The sequence below is a fragment of the Spinacia oleracea genome, chromosome 2 (assembly GCF_020520425.1).
Source record: "Spinacia oleracea cultivar Varoflay chromosome 2, BTI_SOV_V1, whole genome shotgun sequence".
NCBI lineage: Eukaryota > Viridiplantae > Streptophyta > Magnoliopsida > Caryophyllales > Amaranthaceae > Spinacia > Spinacia oleracea.
In genome coordinates, this window is record NC_079488.1 from 72,902,517 (window position 1) to 72,924,906 (window position 22,390).

General features: G+C 40.6%; 1 protein-coding gene across 1 annotated transcript; it reads left to right on the forward strand.

Annotated features, from left to right (window-relative positions):
• Positions 1-11,536: 11,536 nt before the first annotated feature.
• On the forward strand, positions 11,537-18,675 carry LOC110801274 (protein LIKE COV 1). Its single transcript, XM_022006622.2, has 7 exons — positions 11,537-11,914; positions 13,834-13,886; positions 14,789-14,898; positions 16,628-16,795; positions 16,881-16,978; positions 17,651-17,777; positions 18,306-18,675. The coding sequence occupies exons 1-7, from the start codon at positions 11,756-11,758 to the stop codon at positions 18,401-18,403; spliced, it is 813 nt and encodes a 270-aa protein (XP_021862314.1). The 5' UTR covers positions 11,537-11,755; the 3' UTR covers positions 18,404-18,675.
• Positions 18,676-22,390: the final 3,715 nt, after the last annotated feature.

The following is a 22,390-nucleotide window of genomic DNA, read 5'->3' on the forward strand; positions in this document are numbered from 1 at the left end:
ACATAATAAAGTGTCGTTGGTTTAATCTAAGTATGCGTTTATCCCGATGTTGCAAGTGAGTCAAAAAGATTTCTAAATATGATTATGGGTAAAGAAAGGCACCTAGCTTTTGGTCAAGGCACACTTCAACATGTGATTACCTTGACCATGGCAATGTCGCACAATACGACATTTACAAGAGAAGTAGCAGATCACTACTCGAACATACCTTGCACTAAACGAGTCTGGTTCAAACTATTCATGATCCGTGTCATCATGAATGCATAAGGACGTATGCAAAGCATTATAGCACCAAGCCAATCCCGTAGCTACAATTGGGGGGCTTGAGAAAAACACTCTAAAAATGCTCGAAATGACGATTTTATCGCAAATTCTCGACGCTAATGCTATACATACATCATAGGGGCACAATCCTAAGCTTTGATCATATAAAACGAACCTTAGGATGGCTACAACCCCTCCCAAATTCTAAGCACTACTTAGAATATATAAAGTCGCTCCACTAACAAGGGTAACTGAAAATCGTGAGTCACCAAAACTCCGATCAAACTACTGCACATAACGCTCGCCCTACAAGCGCCCGTTACACAGTCTACCTCGTTCCAAAGCAAAAGCGAAAGAAAAAAAATCAAGGATAAGAACTGTCAAAATATACCCATAAATCATTTTCAACGCCCAGAGCTGGGCGCCGATATCTTTAACGCCCCAGCCTGGGCGCTGAATCTTTCTGCTAGCCAAGTTTTGCCCAGATATAAAAATAAGAAAGAAACACCTATGAATCCTTGCATCGAACGAAGTAATAAGCCGTGCAAACCCACGCAGAAGGTGCTACACTTGTTCAAACACCTGAACGAGGCACGATGAAGTACTCCCATGCAAAAATAATAATGATATCCCAAACGCCTGGAGGAATGTTCTAAGACACGCCGTTAGGCCACACAAGCCTACGATTGCACCATAAGTTCAACCGTCCCATGGTACAAGTCTAAAAAAGAGTAAGGCATATTGCACTAATGTAGGCACGACCAAGAGCACGTATAAAAGAGGCAAAGACTACTTATCACCCAAATTCAAAATACAAGCCACACGACTTCTACATTAAGGATTGAAAGTAGCAAAATATTACCTACCACGAAAGGGATAGCTCGCACCTACACGAGCGGAACCCCAGGGCATCTTTCTCGAAAGAACCTACAAAAATCGTACGCCAAAAAGGAAGCATCCCAACATGCATACTTGGGGGCTCCAAGCTACGAAACAACCATAGCAAAATAAAAAAATCTCGAAGCACATGTTTGAACAATCGAAAGGGCACGATGTTTGAGCCCACCTCGTGAATGGGCCTGAACCCTATCAAGCTTCTAAGCAAACTATTCAAAATCAGTCATTGCTCAAAAAAATGATTCAAGCAAACTGATTAATGGACCGCACACAACGGCCATTCTATGAACGCTCGTTCGCACATACATATCATCATTCTAAGTATCGAACATTCACGAAAGCGTTCAAAAAGGAAAAATATACAACAACAAGAGCGGTCAAAGTCTTACGCCTCAAGGTATGTTCCTCGGGCCATATAGACTCGCCCAACTACCGCGATAACTGTACGCCTTAAGAGCAATAGTTCCTTAAAATAATCGCCCCAAAGAGACAAGCACCGTAGTCCACCAATCGGCTACGGCTTCTCGAGAAAATCATCACGTTCTAAAATAAAGAAAAAAAAAACAAAAGAAAAACACATAGAACTTCCAAGTGAAATAAACGAACGAACGAACAAGAGGCCGGCTGTGTCATCAAGAAACTTCGCTAGAAGTTATTTTTAGCGCCCAGCGCTGGGCGCCGAAATCATTAACGCCCAGGCATGGGCGCCGAAAATGATTCCAGACCCAAAGAACAGCTCTTGCTTCTATAGGGCCCTGCCATATTTATTCGACTTGAAAATTGCCGATTCCTTTACTAAAAGTCGCATCTCACAGCTTTGTTAAGAGTAGCACACCACTACAAAGATCGCTCGCACTTACGAGCACGATCCCAAACACGATCAAGGACATTACAGAATGCGTATCCCCAAAGAACCTCTTTGACAAGAACTGACCGCCAAGCACGAGTGCTTGGGGGCTCGAAAGAAAATATATATTATGCAAAGTAAAAACAATATTCCCAGACTACGCTGTACGAAGTCCCGTGTTTGGATGTCTCAAAAAATAAAACCAGTTTACGATCTCAAGACAAAGGTCGCCGTTGATACTTATACATAGTCCCCTAATCAAGGACCCAGGTAATGGCAAAATTGAGCCGAAAAGACTAGCTCAAAACCATGAAAAGGTGGTGACCACGAGACTATGGTCCATCTAAACACATTGTCAACCCACCTTCAGGTTGCAACTAAATCCGAGCATCCCTCGGAAGAATTCGCTCCTATAAGAATAAATAAGAAAAGAAATTCTCAAAGAAATCACAAGAACAAATAGGGACTTGCCCACCTCAATCGGGCAAGATCGCGCCACGAACCGCGCGAGTTCCCAAATCGAAAAAACGAATTCAGGGACGTCCACCCTTAGCGGACAGGGCTCGCCCACCTTCAGCGGGCGGGGTCTGCGTCACTAGCTGCGCAGGTCCTCAGTTTTCCAAAAATGAAGTCTTCAAAAACAAAATGAAACAGGCTCGCCATCTTCAGCCGGCGGGGTCTACGTCGCAAACCACGTAGGTCCTTATTTTCAAAAAAAACACAAAACAAATTTCAAAATAGATTCGTCCAGTTTTTCGGACGGGGTGTCCACCCTTAGCGGACAGGTTCGCCATCTTTAGTCGGCGGGGTCTACGTCACAAACCGCGTAGGTCCTTATTTTCAAATTTCAAAAACAGATTCGTCCACCTCTATCGGACGGGGTGTCCACCCTTAGCGGACAGGCTCGCCATCTTCAGCCGGCGGGGTCTACGTCACAAACCGCGTAGGTCCTTATTTTCAAATTTCAAAAACAGATTCGTCCACTTCTATCGGACGCGGTGTCCACCCTTAGCGGACAGGCTCGCCATCTTTAGCCGGCGGGGTCTGCGTCACTAACCGCGCAGGTCCTTAGTCGCTGCAGCGATAACTTTTCGGGTTTTCCCTTTTCCAAAAATTAAAAGGATTGGTTTTCCGTTTTTTCCAAAAAAGAGCGATGTGCTGGATTTTCCTTCGTTTTACGTCCCATAAAAACAAGGGGGTTTTCTCGTTTAGCTAGCCCTGAAAATGAGAATCTTTAAAAAAACATTTTTACCTCGTGGTTGGGCTTGGCCAGGCCCAATTACACTTTATAGCTTTGATTTCGAAAACATCTGTAGCTACTCCCAATGACAAAGTGAGGGAGTTTCTACGCCTCTTTAGATACTTCCAATGACAAAGTGAGGGAGTATTCTATACTATCCGTTGACAAATCCCAATGACACGTGAGGGATATGTCGACATTTCAAGTGATGACCCTTAAGTCAAATGTTATCACTCGGGGGCTCGTGAGACCCTCGCAAAACAGGTCACATACACCATGGCTTGTGTGACGCACTCCGTCTAATACTTTGACCATCGTCTCATCCCGAGACTCATTCAAAGTGGGGGCTAACTGTAGACACCTACTTTTGTCCCCATTCCCGAAAGGGAAGGTTCGATGATGAAAACGTAAATCTCCACTTGACAACGCATCTCCTATAAAATAACAAATCTCAAATTCCCCCGTTCATTTCACCCGAAACCTGCTATTTATGGAAACCTACTAAAAATAGTAACTGCCGTAAAGGGTAGCTTCTAAAAGTGGCAAGTCATAAAAGATAGAAACCTGTCAGAATTAGGTGTTGCACTCCAACATAAATCTTAAATGAGATAGAAAACTGCAAGAATCCTATTCCTAATATGATTCGAAAGTAAGAGTTACGTATTAATTAAAATCCTAACGAGCCTAGAGTTCGTAACGGGCCCAGACGCATTCCGTCATGAAATTAATACGCACTAAAAGACTCAATTAAGTCTCATACACTCCGGATTCTAAGAGTCCGAATCTGACAAAGAAACGGCCCAAACAGCAATTTCAACGCCCAGCCCTGGGCGCTGAAATTGCCTGGATCCTATTTTCAACGCCCAGAGCTGGGCGCCGAAATCTTTGACGCCCAGGCCTGGGCGCTGAAAATACCTGGGTACGTGTTTTTTCCTAATTCTTTGTGGATTAGAACTCTGCAATTCTATCTTTCCACGAACTCTTTTCTATAAATAGGGCCCTAAGTTCGACGTGAAATCACACACACACACACACACAATTCATATTCTGAGTATTGACTCCAACCCTTAGCCTAAGCCTCACGCTGCGAAATTGTTCACGCGTTCTGTCGCAATCGATCCATAAATCGAACAGAACGTATCCTGTCCAATAATTTGAGATTCGTTAAATAAAAAGGAGAAATAGCAAAGTCAAAGTGGTTAGTTTTCTGAGAACCGTGACGCATCTCTCAAGGGTGCGTCGTAATGTGTCCCTTTTCGATGATTTAATTGCTTTCCTCGCCCTTTTTATGAACTGTTAAACTAACTAAATCTGATTGTTCTACCACGCCTAACAAATATAATATTTTTGGGAAATTGGATTATCATCCTAGGTCCCTTAATGCAATCTAAATCAGATAATCACGATCGATCTAGTATTATATGTTGCATATTGCTAAAATCAACTCAGATTAGTTTAATAGTTAACGCATGTCCCTTCAATTATTTATGCTGAGCTAGTAAGGATATCCTGCCTCTGGAGTTATCGACGAGCGAAGTACTCCTCTCGGTAGTTACAGTCCCCCGAACCCTCAATCTCTACCTTGCGGGTGTATGTTGAGAGATCCCCACACCAGGGATCACAAGGGAACCTTCGGCCGTCGTGGTCAAACATAATTGCACTCCCTTTATGTCACGATAACCGGGTTTTGTCAGTTTTTCTCATTGTTGTTAAAAACTGAATGGCGAGTCCTATATTACTAGTCAATTGGGTGTATACTCATAGGAAATCCAATTACACTTGATTGAATAAAAGAATCGTCACACCCACGAGGGACGAGGTCACGCATTAGCCTCGTGCTTTTTCGACCCCCTCACAGTAGGCAGGATAGATATTGAGTTGTGTAAAACTTGGGGGCTGTCCTGAGTTGGTGGTGATGCTGTGATGTTTGGTTGTTCCTCTTTTGGTTAATAATAATCTTTATTTGCCAAAAAAAAGTGTGGATTCGATCTCGTCGTGATCTAAGCATCTCAGGTATGGTCCTGCAACTGATTTCCTGAATAATACCCCGTGGATTAAGATGAATCTGGAAGCTTTCACGCGGAAGGATTTTTCGTGGTTGATTCCAGGTGGGATGGTATGGTGTTTGAGCCAGTGCGTATAGGGGTCGCGCCATGATGAGGGCATTTGAGGTGGTGGAGTTTGTTCGGTGATGGGTAGGTTGTCTTTGGTGATGGCTGGGTACATCAAGTGGACTACGGGGATGAAGGTGAGCTTGGGTTTTATGTTTGAGCCAAGATTGGCTAAGGCATCGGCCTGGGTGTTCTGATCTCTTGGTATTTGTTGTAGGGTGCATGAGTCGAACTTGTTGACGAGCCTTTTCGCTATTTCCAGGTAGGCTTGCATCTTAGAGTCCTTTTCTGCATACGAACCGTTAATTTGACTGATAATCAATAATGAATCACAGCGTACCTCGAGTCGGCGAATACTCATGTCGAGTGCTAGTGATAATCCTAAGATCAAGGCCTCGTATTCCGCCTCGTTGTTGGTAGCTTTGAACTCGCAACAGACAGACTGCACTATGGTATCCCCTTGTGGAGACTTTAGCACGATGCCTAGACCTGTCCCCCGTATGTTGGAGGAGCCGTCGATATGCAGAGTCCATGTCGATGAGAGTCCATCATCGGTTAGTACGTAGACTTCTTTGTCGACTTCATGCTGAAGGCTTGGGCTGAAGTCAGCCACAAAATCTGCTAGAGCCTGCGACTTGATGGCTGTGCGAGGTTCATACCTGATATCATAACAACCTAACTGTATTGCCCATTTGGACATCCTGTCAGACAACTTGGGTTTCCTCATGATTGACTTCATGGGATAGTTAGTTCTAACAGTTATAGGATGACATTCGAAATAAGGGCGTAATTTAATAGAAGCAACAACTAATGCAAGGACAAGTTTTTCAAGATGGGAGTACCTCGTTTCGGCGCTAAGACTTACTGACGTAATAAACAGGTAACTGCCTGCCGTCTTCTTCTCGTACTAGCACTGCACTGATGGTCGACTCTGTAACTACAAGGTATATCTGTAGTTCCTCATTGTCCTTTGGTTTGGACAGTAGCGGAGGGTTCGACAGGTACTTTTTGAGTTGTTGTAGTGCAGCTTCGTGTTGTTCGGTCCAACTGAACTTCTCGTTCTTCCTGAGGATGTCATAGAATAATTTACATTTGTCGGACGACCTGCAGATAAAGCGGTTGAGGGCAACCACTCTGCCTGTTAACTTTTGCACGTCCTTTTGGTTTCGAGGTGATTGTAGGTTGATGATTGCGCGGATCTGGTCGGGACTAGCTTCGATGCCTCTCCGAGTAACCATGTAACCCAGGAATTTTCCAGAGGAGACTCCAAATGAGCACTTGGTGGGGTTGAGCTACATGTTGTATTCTCGTAGGACGTCGAAGGCTTGTTGTAGATGCGAGATGTGATCTGAGGCTTTCTTGGATTTTACCAACATGTCGTCGATATAGACTTCCATCGTGTCGCCTAGCTGTTTTCTAAACATTTTGTTGACTAGGCGTTGATAGGTGGCACCAGCATTTCTTAATCCAAATGGCATGACTTGTAACAGTAAGTTCCACGTTCCGTGATGAAGGCGGTCTTCTCCTGATCTTCCGGGTGCATCAGAATCTGGTTGTACCCACTGAATGCATACATAAATGTGAGCATTTCATGCCCTACAGTAGCATCAACCATGGCGTCGATGTGGGGTAAGGGAAAGGAATCTTTGGGGCATGCTTTGTTGATGTCGGTGAAGTCTATGCAAACACGCCCTTTCCCGTTCTTCTTTCTGACTACAACGACATTGGCCAACCAATCTAGATATTTGACTTCTCTAATCTTTCCGGTGTCTAATAGTTGTTGAACCTCGTCGTTGATGATTTAATTGGTTGCGTTCTGGAGCGAACTTCCGTCGTTTCTGTTTGACGGGCTTGTGATGCGGATCAACACTTAGTTTGTGAGTGATAACTTTGGGACTAATACCTGGCATATCTTCGTGGGACCATGCGAAACAGTCTGTGTTGGCTTTGAGAAACGTGATAAGTTCCGACCTGATATCGTCGGGTACGTCGCATCCAATGAAAATGACTTGTTCTAGCTTCGCATGATCTAAGATGACTTCATCAAGCTGCTCGGACTTGGGCTCTTTGTAGCCTGCTGGGTCGGAACTGGACTGTAGTTGCTATAATGAGGATTTATTGGTGACTGAGGGCTTTAGAGCTGCCTTGTAACATTCTTTGGGTTCTTGCTAATCTCCTTTGATTTCCTGAACCCCACATCGAGTTGGGAATTTGATGGTTTGATGGTATGTCGATGGGATGGCCTTCATGTCGTGAATCCAAGGCCTGCCCAAGATAATGTTGTAATACGAAGGGCAATCAATAACACAAAACTTTACCTGTTGGTTGATTCCTTGGGCGTAAACAGGTAGGGTGACTTCTCCAAAGGTGGTCTTCTCCTCGCCGCTGAATCCTATCAACACAGTGGATTTTTTGACGCCGTCTGTATCTGGATTGAGCCCCATCTCCTTGAGGGCGTCGAGCATCATGACGTTGGTAGAGCTACCGTTTTCGACTAGGACTCGTTTGATCATGCAGTTTCCCACAGGGATGGATATTACTAGGCCATCGTGATGCTTATCCGAGATGTCCCTTGCATCAGATTCATCGAAAGATATAGGGGTTAGATATTTTGCGGCTATGGCTCGGGCTGGCCTGTCTATCTCATTTTCTCGAGCGTGCCTCTTCGCTGCAGAATAAGTCAAACCACAAATGTCAGAACCTCCAGCAATAAAATTTACAGTTTTAGTATGAGGAGGAGGTGGAGGGGGTCGAGATGAAGAATTGGAGTTGTCTTTGTTGACGACCCCACGAGCTTTATCTGACATCACGTCCTTGAGGTATCTGTTCTTCAGTAAGTAGGCCACTTCTCTTCTTAACGCCACGTAATCGTTGGTGGTGTGACCGATGTCGGCATGGAAATCACACCATTTTGAGGGATCCTTCTTCGACTCGGGCTTACTGGACTTTGGTGGCCACTGCACTGCTTTCCCCATCTTCGAGAGGTGGTTCATCAGACCTACAGTGTCAACACAAAAAGAATATTCGTAAATCCTGGGGGGCAGGTCTGGGCTGTTCTTCCAGTCGAATTCGTCGTCTTCTTCCACCACTGCTACATGCTGAGGTCGGGAATAAGGGGCAGGGCGATCATTGCTTCTCTTGGGATAAGGTAGTCGTCTGTCCGTCTTGGTGTAGTCATTAGCTCCCTTTCTGGAATATAGAGTTTCTTCCAACCTGACTTGAGCCATTGCTTTGTCTTGGGCGTCCTCGAACGCCTTGCAGGGGTATTTGATCAGATCCCTCCATAGATCAGTTTCTCCATATAATCCTTTCCTGGACGCTTCGATCGCTGTCGGGATATCACACTCGGGTAAAGTTACTTTCTCCCTGATGAACCGAGCTATGTAATCCTTCAGGGGTTCGTCTGGTCGTTGAACCACACGGTACAGGTCGCTTGTTTGCTTCTCCAAACACCTGCTGCTGGCGAACTGTTGATTAAACATGTTGTCGAGGTGAGTAAAGGAAGTGATGCATCCGTTTGGCAGGCTGGTTAACCACTTCAAGGCTGGTCCAATCAGTGTCGAACCAAACCCTTTGCAAAGACTAGCCTCCCTCATGTGTTTGGGAACCGGGATCGTCATCATCCGCTGCTTGTAGGTCAAGATATGCTCCCTTGGATCGATCGTTTCGTCGTACATGGGCATATTGGGTGGGCTAAACCGCTTCGGAATATCGATTGCGTCGATGGGGTCGGCATACGGTGAGTCGGCATAGCTATCTAGGCTGGCTTCTTTGATTGGTGTTGGTACCCCTGGAATTTTATTTATCATGGTCATGATTTGTTGGAGCTGATGGTTAGTGTTTTCACAGATGCTGTTGAGAACTGGGACGAGGGGGCTGAATGTTTCAGGAAGGCTGGCTTGGAGATGTTGGTAATAGGTGTTTTGTGGGTATATGTTGTGAGGTTGGTGAGGAGTGAATTGCGGTACAACTTGTTGCATGTAGGGAAGCGTTCCTTGGGCAGCCTAGGTACCTGCAACATAAGGGAAAGGAGTTACGAAACCTTGACTAATCGGACCGACTGACCTGTTATGAGTAGTGTATAGAGAATAGTTTCGGGAAGAATCTGGGCGCATCAGGGTGTTTGGGAACACTGCTTGCGGTGCTTGACTGGTTAGGGGAACCGCCATCATCTGGGAGGGTGCTCCTGGTGCCGAGGTAACGAGGTTGACGACAGGCTGAACAACTTGCTGAGAGAAGAGTTGATCCCATGGCATTTGAGTCGTCGGTGTTGGTCTTTGCGCCGGGACCGAGACGGGTAAAGGCATCGACATGGTTACCATTGGGGTGGTAACGGACGAGATACCGGGTTGGAGGCGGGAGCCGACATCATGGTGGATGTCGTCGCGCCGACTCGGGATGAAGCGACTTGAGCAGCCGTTGCGGCGGCGGCGATCGCTGATGTACCTGCAGAAGATGTTTGAGTTGGAGGGGGAGGGAGCCAACTCGGATTAGAACGGGGCTGACTTGGCAGCGGCTCGAACTCGCGGATCTGTTCGAGGATTGGGCCTCCAGGTTCGCCAAAGGGTACATGGAGGGGATGATCCGGGGCGACGTCAAGATCTAAGCGGCGGCTCAGACCAGAGGTATCTCGCCGGTACTGGAACCTAGATCCGGTGGCGATGGAGGCGTTGGATCTGACCTGGGAGTGAAACGCTTCGTTTTCGTTTTGAAGGATGTTGATGCGCTGCTCCATGGCTTCAAAGCGACGAGTGATATCATCGGATGAGCTAGCATTTCCGGCCATGGTGATTGAAATGGTATTATCAAGATGTTTTTGATTGTCAGCCCCATGGTGGGCTCCAAATTGTTTTGGGCAAATTCTACTTAGAGACGAACTTGCCTTGATGATGGTGCTAACAATCGATTGAGCTAGATAATTTAAGGTAACGAGAGCAAGTTGTAAGAGCATGGAATGAGAGTATTGTTATTGCTTGATATATCGTATATACAAACTAACATAACTAAGCCATTTTATAGGCTTTCCGCAATAAGAGTGTAACGTCTACACTTAATTGTACATAATTTAGACATTAAATGAGTAATGATGGCTTGCTTATCATCGGTTTGTAACCGCTACATTCCTCTTAGCCGTTGAGAGCAAGTTCGAAGGTCGCTACAACATGCCTTGTTGGCAGCCACATAAGCTCCACTTGCCATTTCTGTCCACGTCACCAAGAGGGTATTTTCCCCCCTAACAACTATCCTAGGTGTAGATGTTACTATAAATGACATGTTATTCTCAATAGCTACTAGTTGTTTGATACAAAATGTAATTAGTAAAAGGAAAAATCAACGACCAATGTAAAAAAGCTATTCTTACTACTTTTGGATTTTTGGAGGAAAAGACGATTTGTTAACCAAGAAAAAAAACCACTTACCAAACAGTATATTGGTTGTTTGACCACATAAAAATCCAAAAGCCAATAAAAAAGCTACCAAAAAATCAATTACCAAACAAGCCCATTATTTTTGGCTTATCATAATGTCATAATCCTTAATTTCATCATTTTAGATTATAGTCATGAAACAATACATAAAAAAGATTATTTTATTTTGTTGCTAAGGCAACAAGGCACGTAGGAGGTTGTCTACATCGCTGGTAACCAGCGAAATAAGGACTCCATACCCACTTTAAAAAATAAAAAAAATTGGAAACATGGCCCACCTTTAAATAAATGTGTATAAGTGTTGTTAACTTGTTATATACCGTCATTTCTAATATAAGTATTGTCATTGTTGTATATATACTGTCATTGTTGTATTAAAATACTGTCACAATCACCCAAAAAAAGAAAATTATGTATACAACTGTAATGAAATATAAAAAGTAAAGAGACCACTTAAATGAATGGATAAAAGTGTTGCATATTAAATGAATGGATAAAAGTATGTATACAAGTGTTATATAAGTATTGTCATCGTTTGCATAAATACTGTCATTGTTGTATTAAAATACTGTCATTGTTGTACTAATTACTGTCATTGTTGTCCATATGTAGTACTTTGTTTGGCTTTTCAACTCATGAGACGAAATTACCATTTTACCCCGGGTATGAGGTAATTGTGCCGCTGGTTACCAGCGATGTAGCCTCCCTCCGTAGACTATGTAGCCACACAAGAAACAAGAACAACCCAAAATAAATAAAGTTTATTTTTTAAAAAAAAAAAGAAAGAAAAGGAAAAGCGACAAGGAGATTAGGAACTGACTTTGCTAAATTGAAGCACCCATCTCTCTCATTTCATCACTTTCTCTCTCCTCAACTCAGTCAATTCATTGAAGAAGAACAATAAGAACAGCTCCAATTGAGGTGGGGGTTGCAGACCTTGCAGTTGCTGCAGAACTCTGCAAATTTGATGATGGGAGATGATAAATCAACGGCGATGGTGATGGGAAATAGCAGTAGAGAAAGAGATCGGGAACTTCTCATACCAGTCGCTGACTCTTCCGGTAGCCATGACGATTCTGCTAAACCTAGCCCTTCTGTTTCTTCTTCCCACCATTCTGGGCGAGAGGTCATTCTTTCTCTCTCTTTCTTGTTCGATCTATCTGGGGTATTCTTTAATTTTTCTGGGTTTCTTTCAATTTGTCATTTGCCTTTGGGAATTTTGGTGTATTTTGATTTTTTTTTTATATTTAATTAGTATTTTATTATTATTTAAACTTGCTATTGGTTGTTCTTGGATTTCTGCTGCTAGTTTGTTGATTTGGGGATTATTAGATTGTGGGATTAAACCGTCATAGTAGTATTATATAAGGAAGGATACTATATTGGAGAATAAATTTTGATCTGACTGTTGTTTTCCTTTTTGCTTTCTTTCTTTGATTGATTGATATACTATATGGTTTGTTCTGTTGGTATAGTTAACTTACAAGGTGCGTTTGATCTTTAATACAATCACTGATAGGGAATTTCTGCTTATAATTGGGTTATCTTAGCTAGTTTTCATTGAAACTGGTGCAATTGGTTAGGATACCGGTAGAGTGAATGACATTCGTTAAAGCGGTACTAAAGGGAAACAATATAGGGTAAATGTGGGATTTGTACAAACATCAGTTAGAATGTATGAGCTCTTTGAAGTGTAGTGATTTCATCACCATATAGTGGCATACTGACATTTGTTAAAGGGAACCAATGGTGAAATCTTGACTTGACTTAAACCATATTTCAAATATTGTACAACCTTGGCTTACAGTGTGGTGGTTAAGTAGTTTCAAGATTTCATCATCGTATAGGCATATAATGGCATTTAGCTGTTCAGAGTCCTCGTGGTGACTTTTGTTGCTACCTCGACTTTTACTACCTTGACTTTTGATAAGAGCTCGGCTTTTACTATCTTGAATTTTGATAAGAGCTCGGCTTTTACTATCTTGAATTTTGATAAGAGCTTGACTTTTACTACTTTGAATTTTGATAAGAGCTTCACTTTTGCTACCTTGAATTTTGATAAGAGCTCCACTTTTGCTACCTTGAATTTTGATAAGAGCTACCATGGGAAGTGTTCTCCAATTCTAATACTTTCTGCTATTTGACTTACTTCACCATTTATTAGGGACGTGGTGTTTATTTCTACTCCCATTTATTCCCTCTAATTCCTTTCTGTCATACTTTTCCTTTGGCTGCTATAGCCAAATTAGCGCAGATAATTGCTTGTGATATAGATACATTATTAGGTATGTTTGGAGAGAAAGGGGAAGCAAATGGACGTAGAGCCGCATAGGAGAGAGAGATGGAATTTTCAAGTCGATAATGTTTGGATTCCCACCTGTGTTTGAGAAGGGGTGAATATAGAAAGAAATTTGCAAGGGTGCCTGCACTCTCTATCTAATAGCTTAATTATTTGGGTAATAGTTCGTGGTTTGTCTTTGCTTCACATTCACAGCTTTTTTTTTTTTGCTTGGAGACGGTGTTGTTTATTGACTGTAATTGACGGTTTTTGGGACTAAAAACAGTCTTTTGGTTCCTCACAAGTCACAGTTATGGAAATGCACACCAGGATTGGTGGATTAAATGATGATCACCTATGGCCATGACTTATGTGTATATATAAAAGGGCTGTGACCCAGTGGTTGGTTTAGGAAGCTAGTTATTGTTGTAAGCTCATATTGAAAGAACTTGATGGTTTCATCTTGAGTTACGGTTGTTGGGAGAAGGTGATAGTAGGAATCAGTGAGTTACTGTGTAATATTGACAGTGCTGCTTTATGGTAAAATGTTTTGGTTTAAGGGGTATACTTAACATTCTGTAAACCTATTCTATGTCTAGTTTTCCTTTATGTTATAATGAAGTTGTTATTGGACTTAGTGCATATGAGAATAGGTCTGCTGATGTACTAACCTTCTTACCTTTGTTGTCTTCTGTCTGATTCCATAGGGTCACATGATCTTCTTATCGATCTTATAAAATTAACACCTTATGATTTTAATTTCACAGACTTTTTCTAAAATAATCCGAAGTTGGGCTTCAAAGAAGTTTATGACTGGATGGTAAGTTGTCCTGCCTTATCTCAATAAATACTATTATACTCAACTGGAATGAAGTTACCTGCGTTGTTTCTTGTTCAATCATTTTATGTAGATCTTTTAGTTATTATCTAAAAGGCGTTAAAATCATAACTCATCACCAAGGATATTCTTTGGATTAAGTCTTTATTTCTTGCTGGATACCTATAGCTTACTTTCCTAGCCTTATTCTTGATTGTAGTTTGTTTACTTCATTGCTAAGGCTGTCCCTCTTAGCTTGTTAGGGTTAGGAATTGGAGTTGTGTTGATGTTGTTTGGCTCCAAGATTCCGTGTGAATATAGAGTTAAAATGGTGGCCCTTTTTATGAATGTAAGAAGACATATGCGTTGGCTTTAGGGCTCTGGAATTTCATGCTTCTTAAAACCTTGGGCGAGTTGGAACTCTTGGATGTGTCTGCTTTGACATAGATTGAATTCTGAGAGGAGACAGAGACATAGGACTTGCTAATGGATATTCCGCAGTCGATGATTTCTAAGAATGTTGAATAGGATGCTCAAGTGAAGAAATTATGCATAAACACCTATGCAATCCATGAGCCCTTGTGTATTGTGATTTTTTTTCTTATGATTTCTGAGCCATACACTTGAGCATTGGATTGTCAAACTATGCCTTGTGTGGAGTAGAACCTTGTTGCATGTCACTAGCTCTGGAAGAATTCTGTCACATACGTTGTTTAACTATACAATTTTTGAATAGCTGTGATTTCAAAATTTCAAGCCGGTGACTATTTGCAGAAAATATTTAGCATAATGTTTGTCTCATTATCTCTTTAAAGTATTTGTATGTGTAGTTAGTTGAATCTCATTGACCCTGCTTCTTGCTGTCTTCTAGTATTTATGTTATTACTTGTTTCTCTTACTTGCAGTGTCATCCTTTTTCCAATAGCTGTCACTTTCTACGTAACCTGGTGGTTCATACATTTTGTTGACGGATTTTTTTCTCCTATCTATGCTCAACTTGGAATTGACATTTTTGGTGAGTTTTTATGCTTGTTTCGCACTATTCCTTTGTCTTAATCTTCGGAAACTGCAATTGCAACCGTTTGACCTTAGTTATAGCCTCTGTTTCACAATTTTCTGTTTCTGAAGTGAAAATGACGTTGGGTCTGTGGTAAATAATTCTCTTATTGAAAGCTAGGTTTCGCATTTACGACTGGGATGCAGGATTGCTTTTTATATTAGTCTAGTTACCCTTCACTTGGCCCTCTATTAAATGTTTCTTGCCATGTTGAGTTTCAATTCAACTGTTCAAGTGATGTCATAGGTCTGTGTTTTTGCATTGATGTTATGTTTTAGATCATCTGTAATAGATTAATATCATTCTTTCAAAACCACGTTATCTATCCCCTGACGTGCATATTTACATATAATAATTATATAATATACTTCGTATATAAGTTGATAAACAAACTTATACATGTATGTGTGCATGTGCATGTGCATGTGTGTGCGCATGAGTGAGCATGTGTGTGCATACATACATACGTATCCATACACACCATAAAACGGAAGGGTTCGAAGAAGGATTTTTAACACACAGAGGAAGAAGTTCTATCCTATGATTAAGAAACGCACCTGATTTCTCATTGCTTCTTTGTTCATTGAAAAGTTCATTTCAGTGCTTGTAAATGCACACTTGATACTTGATACTTGATACTTGATACTTGATACTTGATTCACATTCACTTCTACTTATTGCACTTCTTCTGAAATGATCAGTTACGTTTCACTACTTTGATCTGCTAATTAATAAATGCTCATTTCACTACCTATGGGTTCCCATTAAATCATGATTCGAACTCTAATATCTGGATTGTGTTGATTCTGGTTCTTATTTGTTCCTACTTTGTACGTTAAGGTTCCTTTTTACATGATCTGAATCTCGCTTTGTTTCTCGATGCGTGTTTACATATGCTTATCGGACTGCGAATAAATGTTCATTTACTTTCGTGCACAGGTTTACTTTCACTACTTAAATATGCTCATCAAAATGCTCATTTCACTACTAATGCACATACTTTTATCCATGGTTGAAAACTATTGCCCTTGGATTGTGTTGATCCAGTGGCTTTCATTCCTTCTTTGCTCATTAAGCTACCTTTGCACATAATCCAACATCCCTCTATCTATCTACTCTGTATGTTTGTAACTCCATAAGATTGTCTGTATGTATGAGAAAAGGGTGTGTCTTGGTGACAAAGGCCACACTTTCTCGATCCCAGTGGTTTCAGAAGATTGAATTAAGTCACTTGCCAGTTTCTATAGGACCTCTCTATACAATTTTCATTCGATTTTAACATGAAATCCAATTGTTTGTTGCTTCTAGTTCATTTTTGTCTTTGCAAAAGCTTCATTTGTTTTTTTGCAAGTCTGTACTATTTGCATTTGCACAACTTCAGAGTAAAATGCTGCAGAATTCCCTGTATGTTGAGTACATTCTGCCATTACTAGGAAGCATCGTTAGTGAAGTTTGTTGGCTCACAATACATGAAGGTTTTTGTAAATTTTGCATTTTAAGATAATACTATCAGATTATGCCTTCTGGATTGCTCGACTTTGCAGTTCAATTGTATTGCTTGATGTCAATATGCTTCACAATGTTTCAGCGTCAATACATGAACGATAAGGATGTTTGGACACACTTGGTCAGATCAAACACTTGAATTCTAATTTTCTTATGCTTTTTTTTTTTTGCCTCTTACTAGGCCTGGGATTCATAACTTCAATAGCATTCATATTCTTGGTGGGTGTGTTCATGTCGTCATGGTTGGGAGCATCAGTTTTAGGCCTTGGTGAATGGTTTATTAAGAGGATGCCTTTTGTCCGTCACATCTACAATGCCTCAAAGCAAATTAGTTCTGCAATATCACCAGGTACACTTCTTATTGAATTCCTTTTTTCATTTATGTGTAAATTATTTCAGTAAGCACACTGATGAAGATTCTCGTCTTTATTCAGACCAGAACACACAGGCCTTTAAAGAAGTTGCCATCATTAGACATCCGAGAATTGGGGAATATGCTTTTGGGTTCATCACATCGTCTGTTACCCTGCAGGTACACAAGTTAAAAAAATAAAAGGAGCTCATTGCTTTAAATAATCTTCTCCTTCCCCTCAAATAATAAAAAACAATCTTCTCCATGCCACTTGCAATGTTCACTTTATAGTCCTTACTCTCTGTTGCTTAAGCCACAATCTGTGCGTGGAGTTGGAAGCGCGAGAGTTATTGTTCCGCAGAATGTATATATATGCCAAAAACTTCGTGTTTCTTGTAAGCTGAATGATGAAGTCTGTCTGCAAGTGATGTAGTGTGTATTTGAAAAGTTGCTTTCTTTTGGGTATGACCTATGAGTGATGAATATGCTACTATATATGGTTTAACGTGTCATATGCTCGAACTTACTCAAGAGCCACGGGCCAAGGCATAGCTGGATACAGGCATTGCTTGTGCCTGTTCTGGAGTCCCTTTCTCTTTTCTTTTAGCACATTTTCCATTGCACAATGATAGAGAAACATTTTCCATTACATAGGGATGATGATTATTCGGTTCTGCTGACAAAAGAATACTTGATTAATACGAGTCATGTTAACCTCGGGGATTAGAATTTTGATGTTTGATTACCAATTTGCTGTGCTATCTGTCGCCATTACACTCCTATTTGAAAAGTTAAAGAGTTATAATGGTTCTTGCATGTTGATGTATGGTTTCTCTTGTGTAAATATGGCAGAATTATTCAGGGGAGGAGGATCTATGCTGTGTTTATGTTCCCACCAACCATCTGTATATTGGTGATATCTTTCTGGTCAACTCAAATGATGTAATCAGACCAAACCTGTCAGTTCGTGAAGGAATTGGTGAGTGCTTTTGCGTAATTTCCAATTCTAGCTTTTTCTGGAGATGATTTTCTGTAGCAATAATGAAGAAAAAAAAGGATCAGTTTTCAGTAGAATGACGTATATTAGTTCTGTTATTCTCTAAATTGGAATTGCAACACCTTATCACTATGGATTTACTATTGAGAACTTTCTCTGCACAAAGTATTCCCCCCTCTGTCCTTAAAAATAAAATAAAAAAAATCCGTAGGTCACATTTTGTTTTAGGCCGTCTCAAATAAGTTGACTAATTTCTAAATTTGTTAGTTGAACTTTAAATATTTCCAATCACCCTTAATGATACTCTTAACAAATTAATCATACGTAAGAAAAACTACATTAGTACAGTGGAGATGAAAAAATGATGAAGGATAACTGAAAAAAGGACCTCCAATAACACAGGCTATTATTTACAGACAGGAGGGAGTATGATTTAACCTTTGAAAGGTTTGAGCTGTGAATGTGATTCACCATAACGACATATGTTGTTTATGGGTTTTGTTCTTGCAGAAATCGTAGTGTCTGGTGGCATGTCTATGCCACAGATCCTCTCAACGTTGGATACACGTATCGGACATATTGACAGAATAAGATCCAACAGAAGCTGAGACTGATGGTAATTTTAGGTTATAGATTGGCTGTTAAGTAGATATAGTTAACCAGAAGTCTCAATTTGTGGAGAAAAGTACTACGCAATGCAACCTGTTTATATTCATCTTTGTCAAGACCAATCATTAGTGTTAATTATTTTTGAAGTTGTTTGCTTCTTTTTTTTGGTTACGATATATATTATGGAATTTCTTGTACAATGTAGATGTAGTAGCGTTGTTCAAAATCAGAAGCACGATGTTACATGAATACAGGTTTCTGTTTATGTCCAGTATGTTTATCACCAACTTTTCCCCTGTTCCCTTGAGAATTACTCGTAACTTGCAGTAACAGTTTGACCCATTTATCCTCAGTACATGAGAAAGTAGTTGGCATTATTTAGTTACAGAGGGACTGAAAGAGCACAGAACTACTCCGTACAATATAATTCTTGTTAAATAGCGCGTCTGTTTGGATCCCTTGTTGAAAGTCAAGGGTATGAGTTTTGAAGTAGTAAGTCTAGTTCTGGTGTGGCTTGTGTTTTGTCAGTGAAGCTTGGTAGCTTTTCTGGTACTCTTCCGGGGTATTATAAGCTACGGAGTACTACGTATCACTTAAGGGAAACCTACCCCTAATTAAGCATCTAGGGTTTAAGGCAAGACTCTTATCAAATGACTTGTTAAATTAGCATATGTTCTACGGGTAGTTTTTCTAACATTACCGTATTAGGGAGAGTGAAGTTAATGATATCAGATACTACGTACAGAAGTTGCCAAAACGATCCATATCTTTGTGCAGCTTATTACCACTGTTCTGTTTTTGACATTGGTTAACTTTGTTTATTTTTGTAGCATCACATGAGATCATGTTAGATACGTGATAGTATAGGGTTTAATTTCAAAAAATCAACTTTTTTATACGGAGTAATTTTTACAGTGATGTAAGACATTGATGATTAAATATGTGCATTAGAAACAGATACGAAAATATATTAACGAAACTGGCAAAGAAAGTACTTGATGAACTAAACAGGAAAATCTACGTTACAAAAAAATATCCACATCACAGCTAACAGCTTGTGCAGTTGCACTAATGATACCATAAACAGATTTCTAATACTGCATCTGCATGCATCAGTTAAACTAAATCGTGATCTTGACATTTAATCTAGTTTAAGTAATTAAACCTCGAGTAACCTTTTTCTTAGGTTCTTTCTTCTTCTTCTTCTTCTTCTTCTTCTTCAACAAGGCGGCATCTTGGTCATGAATTGATCACTATCTTGACTGTAATACTTAACGCCGTTGTTGTCGACGATTAGAGGCTGAGGAATAGGACAATATGGGAGCATATTATGATAGTACGGCTGCACCATGGTAGGACTATAATTATTATACGGATGTACGAGAATGGGTGCAGGAATAAGAGGTATAGGAATAACACCAGGATAACAAGTAATTTGGTTGATGGAGTTGTTCGAAATTATGACAACTTATAGACATTGGTGTTAAATATCCTTAGTATATGAAGGTTGTTCGAAATTATGACAACTTATAGACTCTATTAGTTACGTTTGTATTTCAGAACAAAATATGAAAGTTGTGAAAAAATACTTGTACTTTTTCTGAGGATTTTTGCAAGAATTATATATGAAGGTTTATGTCTGATTGTGTTGGTATTTAAAGACAGCCTGCTTCTTTTAAGTTAAATTTCTAGTCGGTTTAATTTGAATAATTATAATTAGGAAAGTTTTATCAAATTTTATTTGGGTTTCTTTCAAGTAAAGTTTTATCAACAAATTTTTGGGATTTTATTTTTGGTAAGTTTTATCAAAATTTAGTTGTTTATTTTTTGGGAAAGTTTTATCAATTTTATTTGGGTTTTTTTAAGGAAAGTTTTAACAATATTACACGTAGTAATTGGTAGGCGGCGGATTAATTCCCTAGTTCTAAACATATTAGGTTTTGTTTTAGCGATTATAAATAAATACAATTAAATTACAGATTATAATTGCATCAAAAAAAAATTACCGATTATACTTCAATTTGCACAAAAAAGTTACTTGGTACTCCGTATAATTTTTCAAGTAGATTAAGGATGAAGGAAGAGAAAATAGTAAGAGAAACTAACTGGTCTTAAAAATGTAAGATTATTCAAGTGCGATGAAGAAAATGAACTGTTCTTGTTAAAAATACAGAGCACCTTCCACACGGGTGAACCCGGAACCCTAACCGAGTTAATCCAACAATTCAACCATAGATTTAAGGTTGACTTCAAGCCATCCCTTGTCTTTTACGATGACGTAAACAAAAGTATGGAAAATTACATGGGTTCCAAAGTTGTGGATGCTCTTGATTCCAAAATTGCATTCGAGGTTGCTCAAGATTTAGCCCGTGAAATATGTTGTTATTTGAAGAGTTTTTACCGTTAATGATCAAGTTAGTTCGACAAAGGAATGTTCTTTGGTACTTGTTGCCAATGTATGCGTGACGGATGCTACTATTACTTATTTTGAGGCCAAGGTAAATCAAATGTTGTTAACTAAAACTAAAGAAGAAGATCAACACAGAGTCGATGACCACCAACTTTGCCGCCGCCGATAAGTGAAGCGACGAAAAGTTCTCCAATTTACGAGCTATAGTATCCACCGGGCCAAAGAACGCAGAGCACTTCGAACGACCCAAGTCAACCGGAACACCCAAATAAGAACCAAGGGAAGGGCGTTGGCCAAGACGCAAAGTGGCCGCCAAATAGTCACGATAATCCTGAGGAGTGTTGGGACTAAACTTGACAAAGGACTTATGATAATTGATCACTTGGCCTGATAAAGAGCTGAACTCTTCAAGGATCAAAATAACCTGGTCACAAACCTCCGGAGAAACCCGAAAGAAAAGGAGAGAATCATCAGCGAAGAACAAATGAGAAATCGCGGGAGCACCCCTGCATACCGAGATACCCTGAATAAGGCGTTGGTGCCCAGCACGACGCAATAAAGCCGAAAAAACTTCCATGCATAAGACGAATAAAAAAGGAGACAAAAGATCCCCTTGCCGCAAGCCACACTTGGGAAGGAAGGCCCGAGTGGGCTCCCCATCGACCAAGACTTGATAGGAAACCGTTGTAACACACTGGCGGATAATGTTAACCCAGTAAGGAGGAAAACCAAATTCATGCAACGCTTGGAACAGAAAATCCCAACGAACTCTGTCATATGCCTTATTCATGTCCAGCTTCACCGCAGCAAAGAACTTCTTCCTCGCTTTAGCCCTATTCACGAAAGACATGAGTTCATGGGATACAAGACATTCATCTGACATTAAACGACCTGGAACAAAGGCATTCTGCATATCGCTAATCAAGGAAGGAAAAACCAGACGCATCCTATAGGTGATACATTTGGCAATGCACTTATAAATGACATTACAAAGTCAAATCGGACGAAATTGAGAGACGAACTTCGGATGAAGCACTTTTGGAAGGAGAATCAGGAAGGTGCGGTTCCAATCCCTAAGCATAAAACCTATCCCACTTAGGAGAGAAGAAAACTGAATTGCATGGACCACATGGCTACCAACAACATTCCAATGAAGTTTAAAAAAAGCGGCAAAGAACCCATCAGGGCCCGGGGACTTGTTATCAAAAATATGAAACATGGCATGGCGAATATCCTCAGCCGAAAAAGGAACCATAATAAGGGTCTGATTCACAAATGACAAAGAAGGCAAGTGAAGAGAACTCCAGTAATACACAAGAGGATCATATGGAGGTTTGTGAACTTCAAAAAGATCAAGATAGAACTCCGAAATAAGGTGGCAAAGCTGAGGACCATCACGTACAGTGAGACCTGCACTATCTTGCAGGCTATGAATATAATTCCTCCTCTTCCTAGACTGAACCGAAGCAAAAAGAAGCTTAGAATGAGTATCACCAAATGCATCCCATTTAACCTTACATCGTTGACGCCAATACAAAAACATGGCCTGAGTCCGGGCCACACATTCATTCTTAGT

Coding starts and splice junctions, on each gene's coding strand:
- LOC110801274 (XM_022006622.2), top strand. CDS start 11,756: ATGATGGGAGATGATAAATCAACGGCGATGGTGATGGGAAATAGCAGT. Junction 13,887..14,788: donor AAGAAGTTTATGACTGGATG/GTAAGTTGTCCT, acceptor TCTTACTTGCAG/TGTCATCCTTTTTCCAATAG. Junction 17,778..18,305: donor GTCAGTTCGTGAAGGAATTG/GTGAGTGCTTTT, acceptor TTGTTCTTGCAG/AAATCGTAGTGTCTGGTGGC.